The 12,536-nt window shown below is 42.4% G+C and overlaps 1 protein-coding gene across 1 annotated transcript in view; it reads left to right on the top strand.

Annotated features, from left to right (window-relative positions):
• The window catches only part of LOC122806800 (RNA polymerase-associated protein LEO1-like), a 344,162-nt gene that overhangs the window by 155,911 nt on the left and 175,715 nt on the right, over positions 1-12,536 (top strand). The window contains exon 4 of the mRNA XM_044077517.1: positions 5,318-5,415. Coding sequence (XP_043933452.1) covers positions 5,318-5,415 — 98 coding nt within the window. The remainder of the gene's footprint in view (positions 1-5,317; positions 5,416-12,536) is intronic.

Here is a 12,536-nt window from a genome sequence, read left to right as displayed (position 1 = left end):
ACAACCTATGTGGTGTATTTGCTTGTAGATGAAGGTAAAGTTTATATTGATGCATGTGTGTATATATATATATATATATATATATATATATATATATATATATATATATTTTTTTTTTTTTTTGGCTACCTTTTTGGGGGCACCTGACATCGGAGGCAAGAAAAACTAAAGAAAATGGCGTCGGCTGCATGTTTTATACTCCTGACGACCTGACGTCATGGAAGAGGAGACAGCAACCGACGCAGGACCCAAGACTTTGGAATTCAGGCCGACTGAGGGCAACCTGCCAGCAGATTACCCAAATGTAATGACTGCAACAGTGAATACACTCAAACATCTACATTTATGGTAAGTGTACACAACTGTACTTTGTGGGCAATTGACCGTTTTGGGAAGCGCATGTATGTCTCAGCTACCTTCAGACTGACGACTTTTAATTATATTGCACATTTCACACGGCTGCAAAGGGATTTAATGTCAGAGTTTTCCTCTTCCCTTTCAGAGTTGTTGCCTCCGGAGAACCTTAAACTGGTCTCTCTGAAGCTTTCCAAACTCGCATCCCTTGCTAATGCCTGGATGAGGTTCATCTCGAATGCAGTCAAGGTCACCCATCAAGCAGCAGGTACAGGCACTGCTGTTAGGCGTCATGCCTGGCTTCACCTTTGTGGGTTAGCGGACAATTTCAAGGTGTCTTTTACTAATGTCCCGTTTGACGGATCTACTTTGGTCCTTCAGTCAAGGATGCACTGACCCACAGTAAACAGGAGGGAGAGACCTTGTCCACAGTAGGGATCAAGTTTTTCTACTTCCCACCGTTCCTTCTTCAATACTCTAGAGGGGTAGTAAGAAGCAATGGTTCTGCAGGGCTCAGTCTTCCTTCCAAGATGCTCTTCAGGAATCCTCTTCTTCCGGTTGGGGAAGGAGATTTGATGGCAGATGCCCTCCCAGAGGCAGAGGTGGTCTGCAAAATCAGGATTTCCAAGAACCCTTCTCGGACAAGCCCCCACAGTGCCCATGAAGTGCTGCCTGACTGCCCTGCCCTGTTGGCAGTCGGGAGCTGTATATCTTTGCACCCTTTGGCTTAGGCTGCTATTACCTCAGACCAGTGTTTGCTAAGCATTGTGTCCAGGGGATACTTATACCTTTAGTCAACCCCCAATCCAAAATTCACTACCGGACGTCCCACCCTGCCAAAGGAGTTAGATCTTGGAGAGGTTCAAGACCTCCTTCAAAAAAGAGCCATCCAGGAGGTCCCAACAGGACAACAAGGATCCGGTACTTACTCTCGCTTCTTTTAGTGCCCAAAGAAACAGGGGGCCTGTGTCCTGTTCTGGACCTCAGCAAGCTGAATTTATCAGTCAAGAAGTCGAAATTCCAGATGGTCACTGTTCAGTCCATTCTTCTGCTTCTGCACAAGGATGATGGGATGTGCTTGATAGATCTCAAGGATGCGCATACTATCACATAAAATTCGACAGGCACAACAAGAAATTCCTGCACTTCTGGCTGGGGGGCCAATCATTATCAGTTCAGATCCCTCACCTCAGTCCCCCGGGCGTTCACCATATGTATGGCATTGGTAGGAGCCCATCTCCGGCTGCAGGGATTTCAGGTCTTCCTGTATTTGGACAGGTGGCCCCTTACAGCTCTCAAAAGTCATCTTCTTACTCTAGCTACCGATTACTCTCTCAGCCTATTTTGAAATCTAGGCATTGCTGTCAACCTTCCCAAGTCACACCTTCCCCCATGTCAGAGTCTGGAATTCATAGGGGTTCGATCGGGCGCGATCCGGGAGCAAGTCCTCCTCCTCCTCCTCCTGGATTGGGACAGTGCCCCTGTCCACCTAGTACTTCAAGCCCTTGGTTCTATGGCAGCGGCTATTCAGCTGGTTACCCTTACCAGGTACCACATGCGGGCACTCCAGTGGACCCTTACGGTACAGTGGCCAGCTCATCTTCAGCCTATGTCCATGACAATCCTGATATTTTGTGTCTGCGGCGTCACTTAGCGTGGTGGTTCCAGGCCAAGGATTTTCTGCTAGGGAGACCCTTTTGTCTTCCGCAACCCCAAACCTCAGTGATCAAAGACGCGTCCCTGTTGGGGGTGGGGGGACATTTTCAGGGAAGTTCAGCCCGAGGCACGTTGTCCCCCTCGGAGACCAAGTTGCACATCAGTGTCGTAGCGATGAGAGCTGTCGTCCTATCACTGCAAGCCTTTCAGGACCATCTCCCTCCTGGAACTGTAGCAATTCAAACAACATGATGGTAGTATGGTACATCAACAAGCCGGGGGGGGGGGGCACCATCATATCCACCCTGAATATTAGATCCAGCCCAGGATCTCATTTCCCATCATTGGAGACTTCCTCCTCCAAACCTTCAATCCCTGAGGCTGACAGAGTGGTACCTCCAGTTCCAATGATAATTAGGTTAAGCTGCCTTCTCTGGTGAAGGACATCATTTTGGCATCTCAGAAACCTTCTACTAAAAAGGTGTAGTCCTGTAAATGGAAGAGGTTTTCTCTTTGGGCTCGTCAGTGGGACATTGATCCTGTTTCTGTTCTTGTTCAGGACATTTTATCATTCCTTTCTTGTCTGTTTCAGCAAGGAGCGAGTTTCTCAATGACTAAGCTTCAATTGGTGGCTATTTCTAACTTTCACCTAAGTAATAGTCCCATGTTTTCTTCTAGGCTCTGCAAGGCCTTTTAAGGGTATGTTCTTTTTAAGCTTCCTTTCAAAGATCCCGCTTCTCCTTGTGGTCTTACTTTGGTGCTGTAGTCCCTGATACATACTGCTCTTAGTTTCACCGAACACTGGAAGTTAGAAGTTCAGTCTAGTAGTAGAACAGATTTTGGCATGGCTGTGCTGCAGGAGCACCTGTAGTAGTCCTCCTCCCTCGAGTAGTCAAGCACATGTTATGTACCAATATGTAGTGATTTAATGTTGATTGTTAGCCTCCCCAAGCTAAAGGTTTCATCCCTCTTTTCTTTCTTTCTTTTTTTTTTGCCTCCTCCCAACCCTTCCTTCATTGTTACTGGCCTGGCCCATTTGCCCAGTCCATGCTAGTCAGAGTTAGCAGGCTATTGGCCTACCTTTATTTCCTCTCTCCCATTATGGTATTATACTACTGACTGCGGTGGTGGTGCTGCGGTAGCATTGTCGCCTCACAGTAAGACGTCCTGTTCGATTTTCAGCTAAAGCGTCTTCTGTGTGGAGACATGCGTGAATGGGCTGCCGTTGAAGGTTGTGCGTCAGGGCTGGCAACTCGGCATGTAAAAATCTACTGCCAATCATTAGCAGACCGGAGTTCCGCTGTGGCGACCCCTAACCGGGAAAAGCAAAAGTCGCAACAACTACTGCCCTTGAGGGGAGTGGTGCAACATGAGGATCTGTGGCACATTGCCATGCCTCCACAACAGCTCAGCCAAGCCCCACTGCCCATGCTGACCACACCTCTTCTAGTGATGTCACTAGCCTCCACCAGGGATCATCATATAGAGATGCCCATGTACCAATCTACTATTGGATGGGCATGTATCTCTCTCTCTCTGCTGCTCCGTCAGCCACCCAAGACTATAATTTAACCAGGGTGAATTGTAGTCAGGGCTTTATCCATCTGTGGCACAGAAGCGGCTCTGTTTTAACTTAGTAATGCTTATAGTTATGGTGCCACTTATACTGTGTTTCTGTGAAGTTCTTACTGATGTCATAATTATCTTTATAAAAACTTAACATAAGGGCACTCCACCAGTATCTACTACAAGAGCACTTTTCCCCTGCAGGGATATTAAAGAACTGAAGAGAGTGATTGCTAGAGCTAGTTTTATATGGAAATTGTATGCTGCTTATATCAGTGCTTTCACTGGTACAATGCCAACAGCATTTAAGATTATTTCCAAAGGATTCTGGCTAGAGTAAAACACTCTTAACTGAAACTCAGCACATCTTTCTGCTGGCAATCATGTATTTATAGTGAAACAGTTTTTCTTTTCACCTTGGGTGAAAAAATTAACTTCTAAAATCCCTGTGGCACAAAGAAGTCCAGTTGGAATGCATACCATTACATTATGTCTTAGCAGGGGCATTTACTGCATTTTCATGAGTTATGAAAGTCCCTAGTGTTTCTATATGTGTGTGTGTGTGTGTATATATATCTATATATATATATATATATATATATATATATATATATATATATGGGTCTACTACTAATTACCGACACGACGATTCCCCGACGGAAAACTCCCCGACGCCAGATGACCGACATCACACAAACCCGACAATGCAAAACACCGAACACCATTACACCGAACACCATTACACCGACACACGGAACGTAAACAACACGCGACACTACATAGCATACACACTAGCCCTGACCCAAACCCTAACCCTAAGGTCCGACACTATCGCACACTTCACCTACCTGCACCCTAACCCTAACTCACTTAACCCACCCCTAGCCCAAGCTCCGACACTAACGCACACATCACCTACCTGCACCCTAACCCTAACTCACTTAACCCACCCCTAGCCCAAGCTCCGACACTAGCACACTTCACCTACCTGCACCCTAACCCTAACTCACTTAACCCACCCCTAGCCCAAGCTCCGACACTAACGCACACATCACCTACCTGCACCCTAACCCTAACTCACTTAACCCGTGCCTAAACTACAGTCCCTCACTAGCACACACTTACCTTACCCGAACCATACCTCCGACACGAACACACACTCACCTTTCCCACAGCCTAACCCGACATCCCACAATCTCGAGCACTTACCTGACCGCTCCTAACTCCGTCACCATTGCACACTTACCGCGTTGCGATCGCACATTCCCTTGTCTGTCTTTCCGCTGTCGGCAAATCACCCTGTCGGTAATACTTCAAGGATGCTGATGACGTGGATAAAAAGAGTTTGGGAAAATAACTAGATTAATGCATTTGGTGAGTAATCCCAAATGTAATAATTTACAGTTGCAGTGAGGTAAGTATACTTGCACACTTTTACTTTGATCTGTTTAAATCTTTATAAATCTGTGTAGGAAAACCATGCTAATATTTATTTCTCTTTTACAAGGTAATTTTTAGGAATGTCAGATGTTTTTTAGAGAGGTGACACTAGGTTTAGAACATTGCCTTGCATACAGTAATACAGCTTGCAAGAGAAAAGAAAATCAGCCCTCGTTCAGTTGTGCATCCTATTCAGTGTTATGCTACTTTTTCTACTAAATTATATGCCTTGTTATGCAGTTTTTAAGACTGCTATACATTTTTTAATGTGTCCCCTCCACCTTTTATTTTTCTTCTGCAGAGGAGCGTCCCAGAATTTATTCTTCGGACAGTGATGAAGCATCAGATGATGATAAAGCACAAAGGTTGCTGAAAGCTAAGAAAGTCACCAGTGATGAGGTTTGTACAATAGTTCTTAAAGACCTTTAATGTATATTTAAAGATTCATGAGTCCAATGACCATTCACTGTTTCCTGGTAATCTCCTTTAGACTATACCACCTTTCTCCAGGAGGGCCATTCCAGTCAATCCCAGAGTAAACTTGTGGATACTTGTCCAGTAATCTATTTTATGTTTAAAGGAGGATAGCGAGTCACACTGCTTAACATACAGGGGAAGTTCATTCCAGAGGTTTGGGAGGTGCTGAGTTATACACCTGTTCCTCCGCAATGTTTTATTTACCTGTTGGTGTAGGTTTTGTTCCTTGATTCTGTTATTGGTAGAGATGTTGGATTAGTAGAGAAACAGGAGGTCCAACACAGTCTTGTCTCTAATGTCATGATACACTTGAGTGTTTTCACTTTATTCTTAGTGAGTTCACTATAGTACATTAAGGTAGAATAATAAGCCTGAAAATAAAGAGTCAGACTTGTGTTTTCATGTGTGCATTCAGTTTCAGGGAAAGACAGCTCAGTAGAAATTGTCAAAGTTCACAAGTAAATAAGAGTTCTATGTTTTAGTCTTGAGTCCAGAATAATACTTCAGAATGTGGAAAGTACTGGTTTATTCTGTAAACAGCGCAAGGAGACTGCCTACCTAGGATTTTTAAATCAGTCTCTCAGAATAAGGAAAATTTCATATTTTATAAATTGTCTTATCCTTTTCATGCATGCAAAATTCTGACACTATGTAGTTTTTAACAAAAAATACATTTTTTAAATATTTTATTCCCTTGTGATCCTTGATTAGGGCTTCATGTGAACGCTTGACAGATACGCCTTTTTAAAACATAGACCACCTGGTCTAAGAATTTATCTTTTGACCTTGTAGCATTGAGTACCAGTACATTTACTGTCTTACAGACATCCTTGCAATGATTCATCTCCCAGCCTGTGGTATATCCGAACACACCCAACAGTTTGTCACATTTAAGTCCACAATATATTATCGAAGAATCAACAGAAAACTATTTCTCTTGACCATTTTATAAAAGGAAATAAAAAGAAAGCAAAAGTACCTGCTGTCACTGGATTCATCAAGAACTGCTGTCTGAGTTCATTTTCTCTTTTAATCCTTTCTGGGGCAGATGATTCGTCCTTTGCACTTAGATCTTCCTTCGCTGACAAAATGATTCATTTGCGGCTCCCACACGGCAAGTCTTCTTGCAGTGTAAAGAATGTATCCACATTGGTAGTCCTGCACAGCGGATGGCAGTGAAAGCTGTAAGTAGCACCTGGAAAGGGCCTTTCCACTTTGGACTCAAACAGTTCTTTCTTTGGAAAGTTATAATATAAGCGCAATCATCGGACCGCAGTTGTCACAGGGCTAGTCAGGAGTTGAGGAAGATCTTCTCGTATAGTTCTGTGGTACTGCTGCAAGAAATTAATAAGTTTTGTGCAGTAAGATAATATAGCATAATCCGTTAGAGTTAATTCTTCATCTGACACAGGGGCAGTAGCTGGAAGAGCTATGGGTCTTCCCATTAATATCTCATAGGGACTCAATGTCTTTGTAGTATTTAATGCACTCCCCATACTCGTTAGTGCTAAGGGAGGTGCCTCTGGCCATTTAAGGTTTGTTTCAGCACAAATCTTTGAAATCTTATTTTTAAGGGTCTTATTCGCCCTTTTTACTAATCTAGATGACTGTGACAGTGATAACTCAGCTTAGTATAAAAAATCTTGAATAGCTCTGTAGTCAGGGAATTGTTGACTTGAGTTCCCTGGTCACTGTTGATAGTATAAGGTACACCATATCTAGGTATACATTCAGATTCAAGTTTTTAACAACTGTTACAGAAACTTTGTGACATGGGAAAGCTACCACCCATGCAGAAAACATGCAAATTGTAAATTACGGATCTTTGACATCTTGTCAAAGTCTGCCTGCATATTAACAAAAGGTCCCCAAGGTGGTGTTTAAGCATGCAGCTTTAACATTCAAGTTTTAGCTAACATATGTCAGACATACTGTACAGTTATTAACATACTGAAGTATCAAAGAAGAGACATGAGGGGCATACCGACTTTGGGTAGTTTGATTAACTATCTTACCTGCATGGGCTGGTAAATGATATGCCCTTTACCAGGTAAGATAGCATGGAGGCAGACACCGCCAGTCAGCCATCTAAATGTCCCAATAAAACATTGGCAAATTTACTGCATGCATTTTTAATTCACCTCTGAACTTCTCCCTGTGATACTTCGGCTTAAAAAGCTGATACTCTGAAATCAAACACATCATCACTGTTCGAGTCTTGTAGTAACATCACAGCTTGATCTGCCAAATTATTTCCCTTTGAAACAGTATCTATACCCTTGTGATGGGCACTACATTTAACTACTGCTAATTCTTTAGGTAGAGAGAGACTAACAAAGCATTCTCTAAAAAAAATAATAATCTGAGTTCCTGATTAAGTTAAGCTTCCTCTCTGCTTCCAAAGTTGCCCAAAATCATGTATTACACCAAAAGCATAACAACTATTTGTGTAGATATTGGCAACTTTGTCTTTGGCTAACTCACAAGCCCTTTGTAGAACCACTAACTCTGCTACCTAGGTAGAATGAACACCATCTAGTCTGTGTTGAAGCAAAACATCATTATTGATGTAGACAGATATTCCTGCAACCAAATTTCCATTTCGATTTCTTCCACAGGACCCATCCATAAGTAGGTCTAGTTCAGCATTGGGTATAGGAGTGTCCTTTTAAGTCATTCCTAGGAGAAACCAGATAATTAGTCTCTCTCACACACACACACACACACACACACACACACACACACACACACACACACACACACACACACACACACACACACACACACACGCACACACACACACACACACACACACACACACGCATGCTCTTCACCATCATGCAGGATTTAGAACAGGACAGCGTATGACAGAAATAGATGGATAAGAAAGAAGTGTAAGTTCATATTTAGTTAGACATGCAGTCGGGGTGGGGGGGTTGAGTTTTTATTTGAAGTCAGAGAGATGATACAGAAAGAGGGACAGCTACTGTAAGTCATGCCCTTGCACCAGTGATTGCTCAAGATAGACTAGAATGGCGGCAACAGCCACCGCCTTTAAACATGGTGGGAAATCCCTTTGCAACAGAATCAAGTGCTGTACTATAATAAGCTAATGGACGATAGTTTTCCCCATGTTTCTGTGCAAGCAGTGCCTGAGCAAAGCTATTCCATTCATGACAAAATAAAATGAAAGTCTTTCCATAATCTGGTAACCCTAAAGCTGGGGCAGTAACTAAAGCTTGTTTTGCATTCTGAAATTAATTTTCCTCTTCACTATCCCAAGGGAGGGACTCTGGTGTATCTTGCTTTAAAAGATTTGTCAAAGGTTTAGCAATTTCTGCATAGTTAGAAATCCACTTGTATCATAAGTTCCATTTAACTAATTCGTGCCAGTACAGCTGTTTTGAGTGTGTATCTTTAACTCCCAGTGGGTGTGGCTTGAGCCTTTAAAAAAATGAAGTTATCACCTTAAAGTTCTCACAGATACTCATTGATGGAAGTGAAATATCAATACAGTTGTGTTTGTCACCATGTATGCTTCAAGGTGAAATATTCTGATACCTTGTATGTAGCATGGTTTTGGAATTATTAATGCAAATATGAACAAGCAATATTTGATGCCTAGAGACGCAGTAGGAGGCAACTGCAGAAATGCTTAGAGGTGCACACAGCTGTAATGAGTTAATGGAAATACATCACCAGGGCAATTTTTAAGTGAGCTAAAACCAGACATTTAAATACTTATGATTTTCTTTTCCATAATTGTGATACATAAAGTATGCAGGTATTCCATTTGTAGAGATTTGATTCTGCTTGCTTAACTTTGTTCCCATTTTCCCTATTAAGACTTACCTTGCAGATCCTGGATTCTGGTAATTCACAGGAAAAAATGACTGCATCAATTCAGACACCATTCAGGGAGGAAAGGGTAGGGACTCTGTCGTGCAGTGACAGAGGAAGGGTTTTGATCAGCACCCCTTGCGTTTGTCCCATCACAAACTCAAAATTTACAGCTCCAGCATTGTGATTGGGATAATTGAGTGGATAGGTACTATGTCCAGAACTGACCATTTTTTCGGACCCTCTGAGGGTACTTTCACACAGTCACCCCTATGTTCCAACATGCTGTGGGCTCATGAACTTAATTTACCAGCACGTACACCTATGTCCCAGCATGCTATCGGCTCAAGAACTTGATTTAACAACTTACATCTATGTCCCAACATGCTATAGGATTATGAACTTGATTCAACACACACATACACACACACCAGTGTCCCAACATGCTATAGGCTGATGAACTTGATATAACATTAACTTTTTTCTCTCTTTTCACTCTTGCATTAAACAATACAAAACATCTTTCATGCCTCTTACCTTTTAGTCTTGAGAGTACTGCTCTCGACACAAGATGCCGCCTTGTGTTCATTTTTCCATATACCTAATAAGCAAACTCAGTCATTCAACCAAACAGTTATTCACTCATTCCACTTTTTTTTAACAACAATTATTTAAAAGAGAAAAATAATTTCCACAAATCCTTTTTTCCCATTTAGTCTAGCAGCAGTTTGCACAACCTGAATCGTTGGGTATCCGAACCTCTAACTATCCCATGCAAAACAGAGTGGAATTTACAGAAAAACTTTGTGTGATGGGCCCTTGTAATTTATTCCACACTGCCCTGCAGCAGTACCCAAGTTCAGAATCCAAGTCACAGCACCAAATGTTAAAGTTCACAAATAAGTAACAGAGTTTTCCCTTTAAGTCTTGAGTCAATAATAACACTTCAGGACATGCAAAGTACTGGTTTATTCCATAAACAGTGCTGGGAGACTTTTTCAAATCAGTCTCCCAGAATAAGGAAAGCTGCATATTTTATACTGTTTCTTATCAATTTTATGCATGCAGAATTCTAATGGTACACAGCTTTTAACAGATAACATTTTTAAATATTTTATGCCTTCGTGATCCTTGCTTAGAGCTTCACGTGAACACTTGACAAATATGACTTTTAAGACATAGACCACTTGGTCTAAGGATTTACTTTTTAACCTTGTAACATTCAGTACCACTACTTGTTCATACTGAGCTGAAAGGAGGAGAGGCACAGCTACAACTCTCTAATGAGATTTCAGACTAGAGGCTTCTGAGCTTCCTAAAAACCACAAGGTGCCTGTTTTCTTGCCTATTTTTTTCTATTTATTGCTTATTCTTACCATTTATTGCACTTTTTATTGTCTGTTGCCAAGTTTTTTACTGTATTTTATTACTACAACAAACGACACTGTTGTACAGCAACTGCCTGTCTTCCTGGGCCTGTTAAATCATTTTAGTTACTGATGTTCTTCGTGTTTCACTGTTGCAGTCATTACATTTGGGTAATCTGCTGGCAGGTTGCCCTCAGTCGGCCTGAATTCCAAGGTTTTGGGTCCTGCGTCGGTTGCTGTCTTCTCTTCCATGAAGACAGGTCGTCAGGGATATAAAACATGCAGCCGACGCCTTTTTCTTCAGTCTTTCTTGCCGCACGGTGCCCGAAGCAGAAGCATTTCGCAAGTGCCGGTAGGCCGACTACTGAAATATTCACGTTTGAGTTTCAGAACCGAAGTCTTCAATAAAGCTAATTATCCCGTTGTGGAAGCTTTTTTCTTGCTTTTTACTGATGTCAGAAAAAGTTAATAATTGTATTACTTGTGGGAAGCAAATATCTCATAAGGATTTCCATTTATACTGTTATTCCTTGCCTAGGCCCTGATCACAACATGCCTGGCTGTCGGTTTTGTGCTAGATTTAACCAACGCACTATTAAGCGTCAGTATATTTTTGCATCTAAGTATTTTGGAAACAGATTTAACTACCCAGAGATGTCGTCGGATAGCAATCCGACTACCGAAGTACATAAAAAATGTAAAGAAAAGGACAGAGAGAGGCAGTCGAGATCCAAAACCGACGAAGCTTCTTCTAAGCCAGTCGCCGGTTCGCAGCCCCTGATGCCCGCTACCTTCGAGTCACAGGCCTCTACTGACACCTATGTGGAGTTCGGCATGCCGCAAGATGCTCAAGGTATTGGACCGACGGATGTATCTCCCTCGGATGGGTCCGGAGCCGCTGAGCAGGCACCGGCTTCTGAGGGTGTATTCAGACCTCAACATTTTTATATCAAACTGATGAAATCTGCAAAACCAAAGGCAAAGACACCTTGTAAGACTAAAAAACCGACGCCTGAGAGACCTTATTACCTTGATCAGGGGTACCCATCCCCCTCCAGATAAGAGGCCTAGGCAAGACACTGACTATGAATCTTCAGATCAGGTTTCTATTTCTTCTGATTCCTCTTCTGATCAGGAATTATCTTTACCTCCCTATGAGGATTCTGATGCTGAGGAGTCTATTCCATCTGCATCTCCTCCTGAGGATTATTCATTTGGAGAAACCTTGCACACTTTGAGAGAGCATTTTCACTGGGAGAGTCAAGACTTCTTAGAATCAAAAAAGAGGCTCAGGGATTTCCTCCTACTCCCTCAGCACAAACCTTTAGCCATTCCCCCTGTATTAGACATTGTGGATGATGTTTTTCAGAGTCAAGCCTGACTCCTGACTCTTTACCTCTGGCTCCCAGTAAGCCCGACAGGTATTACAGGGTCCCTGACTCTCATAAGTTTTTATTTAGAAACTCTGCTGCTGATCCTGAAACTATTTCACAGGGTCCAAAGGGAGTTAAGGCCTCAACAGCAAAAAACCCTACGCCCTCCGACAGAGATTCAAGGGCACTGGACAGATGGAGAAAAAAGGTTTATACATCTGCAACCTTGGCAATCAGGGCCTTAAACTGTTAATTTCATATGCTTAAGTACCAACATGTTATGGGATTGCTGAAACAGAAAATTATGTTGATTTCAGAATGTGCAGAAAATAAGGAATTATTGCATGCAGCTGAACAAGTTGGAAAGCATACTTTGCAATGTGGTTTTGATTCTTTAGAGGCCTCCTGCAGGGCCGCAGTTACTGGATCTGTGATTAGGAGGCATGCATGCCTGGTTAAAGGA

The sequence above is a fragment of the Protopterus annectens genome, chromosome 7.part0, assembly GCF_019279795.1.
Source record: "Protopterus annectens isolate FY-2018-M chromosome 7.part0, PAN1.0, whole genome shotgun sequence".
NCBI classification, from domain to species: domain Eukaryota; kingdom Metazoa; phylum Chordata; order Ceratodontiformes; family Protopteridae; genus Protopterus; species Protopterus annectens.
This window is presented reverse-complemented; position numbering and strand designations above follow the sequence as displayed.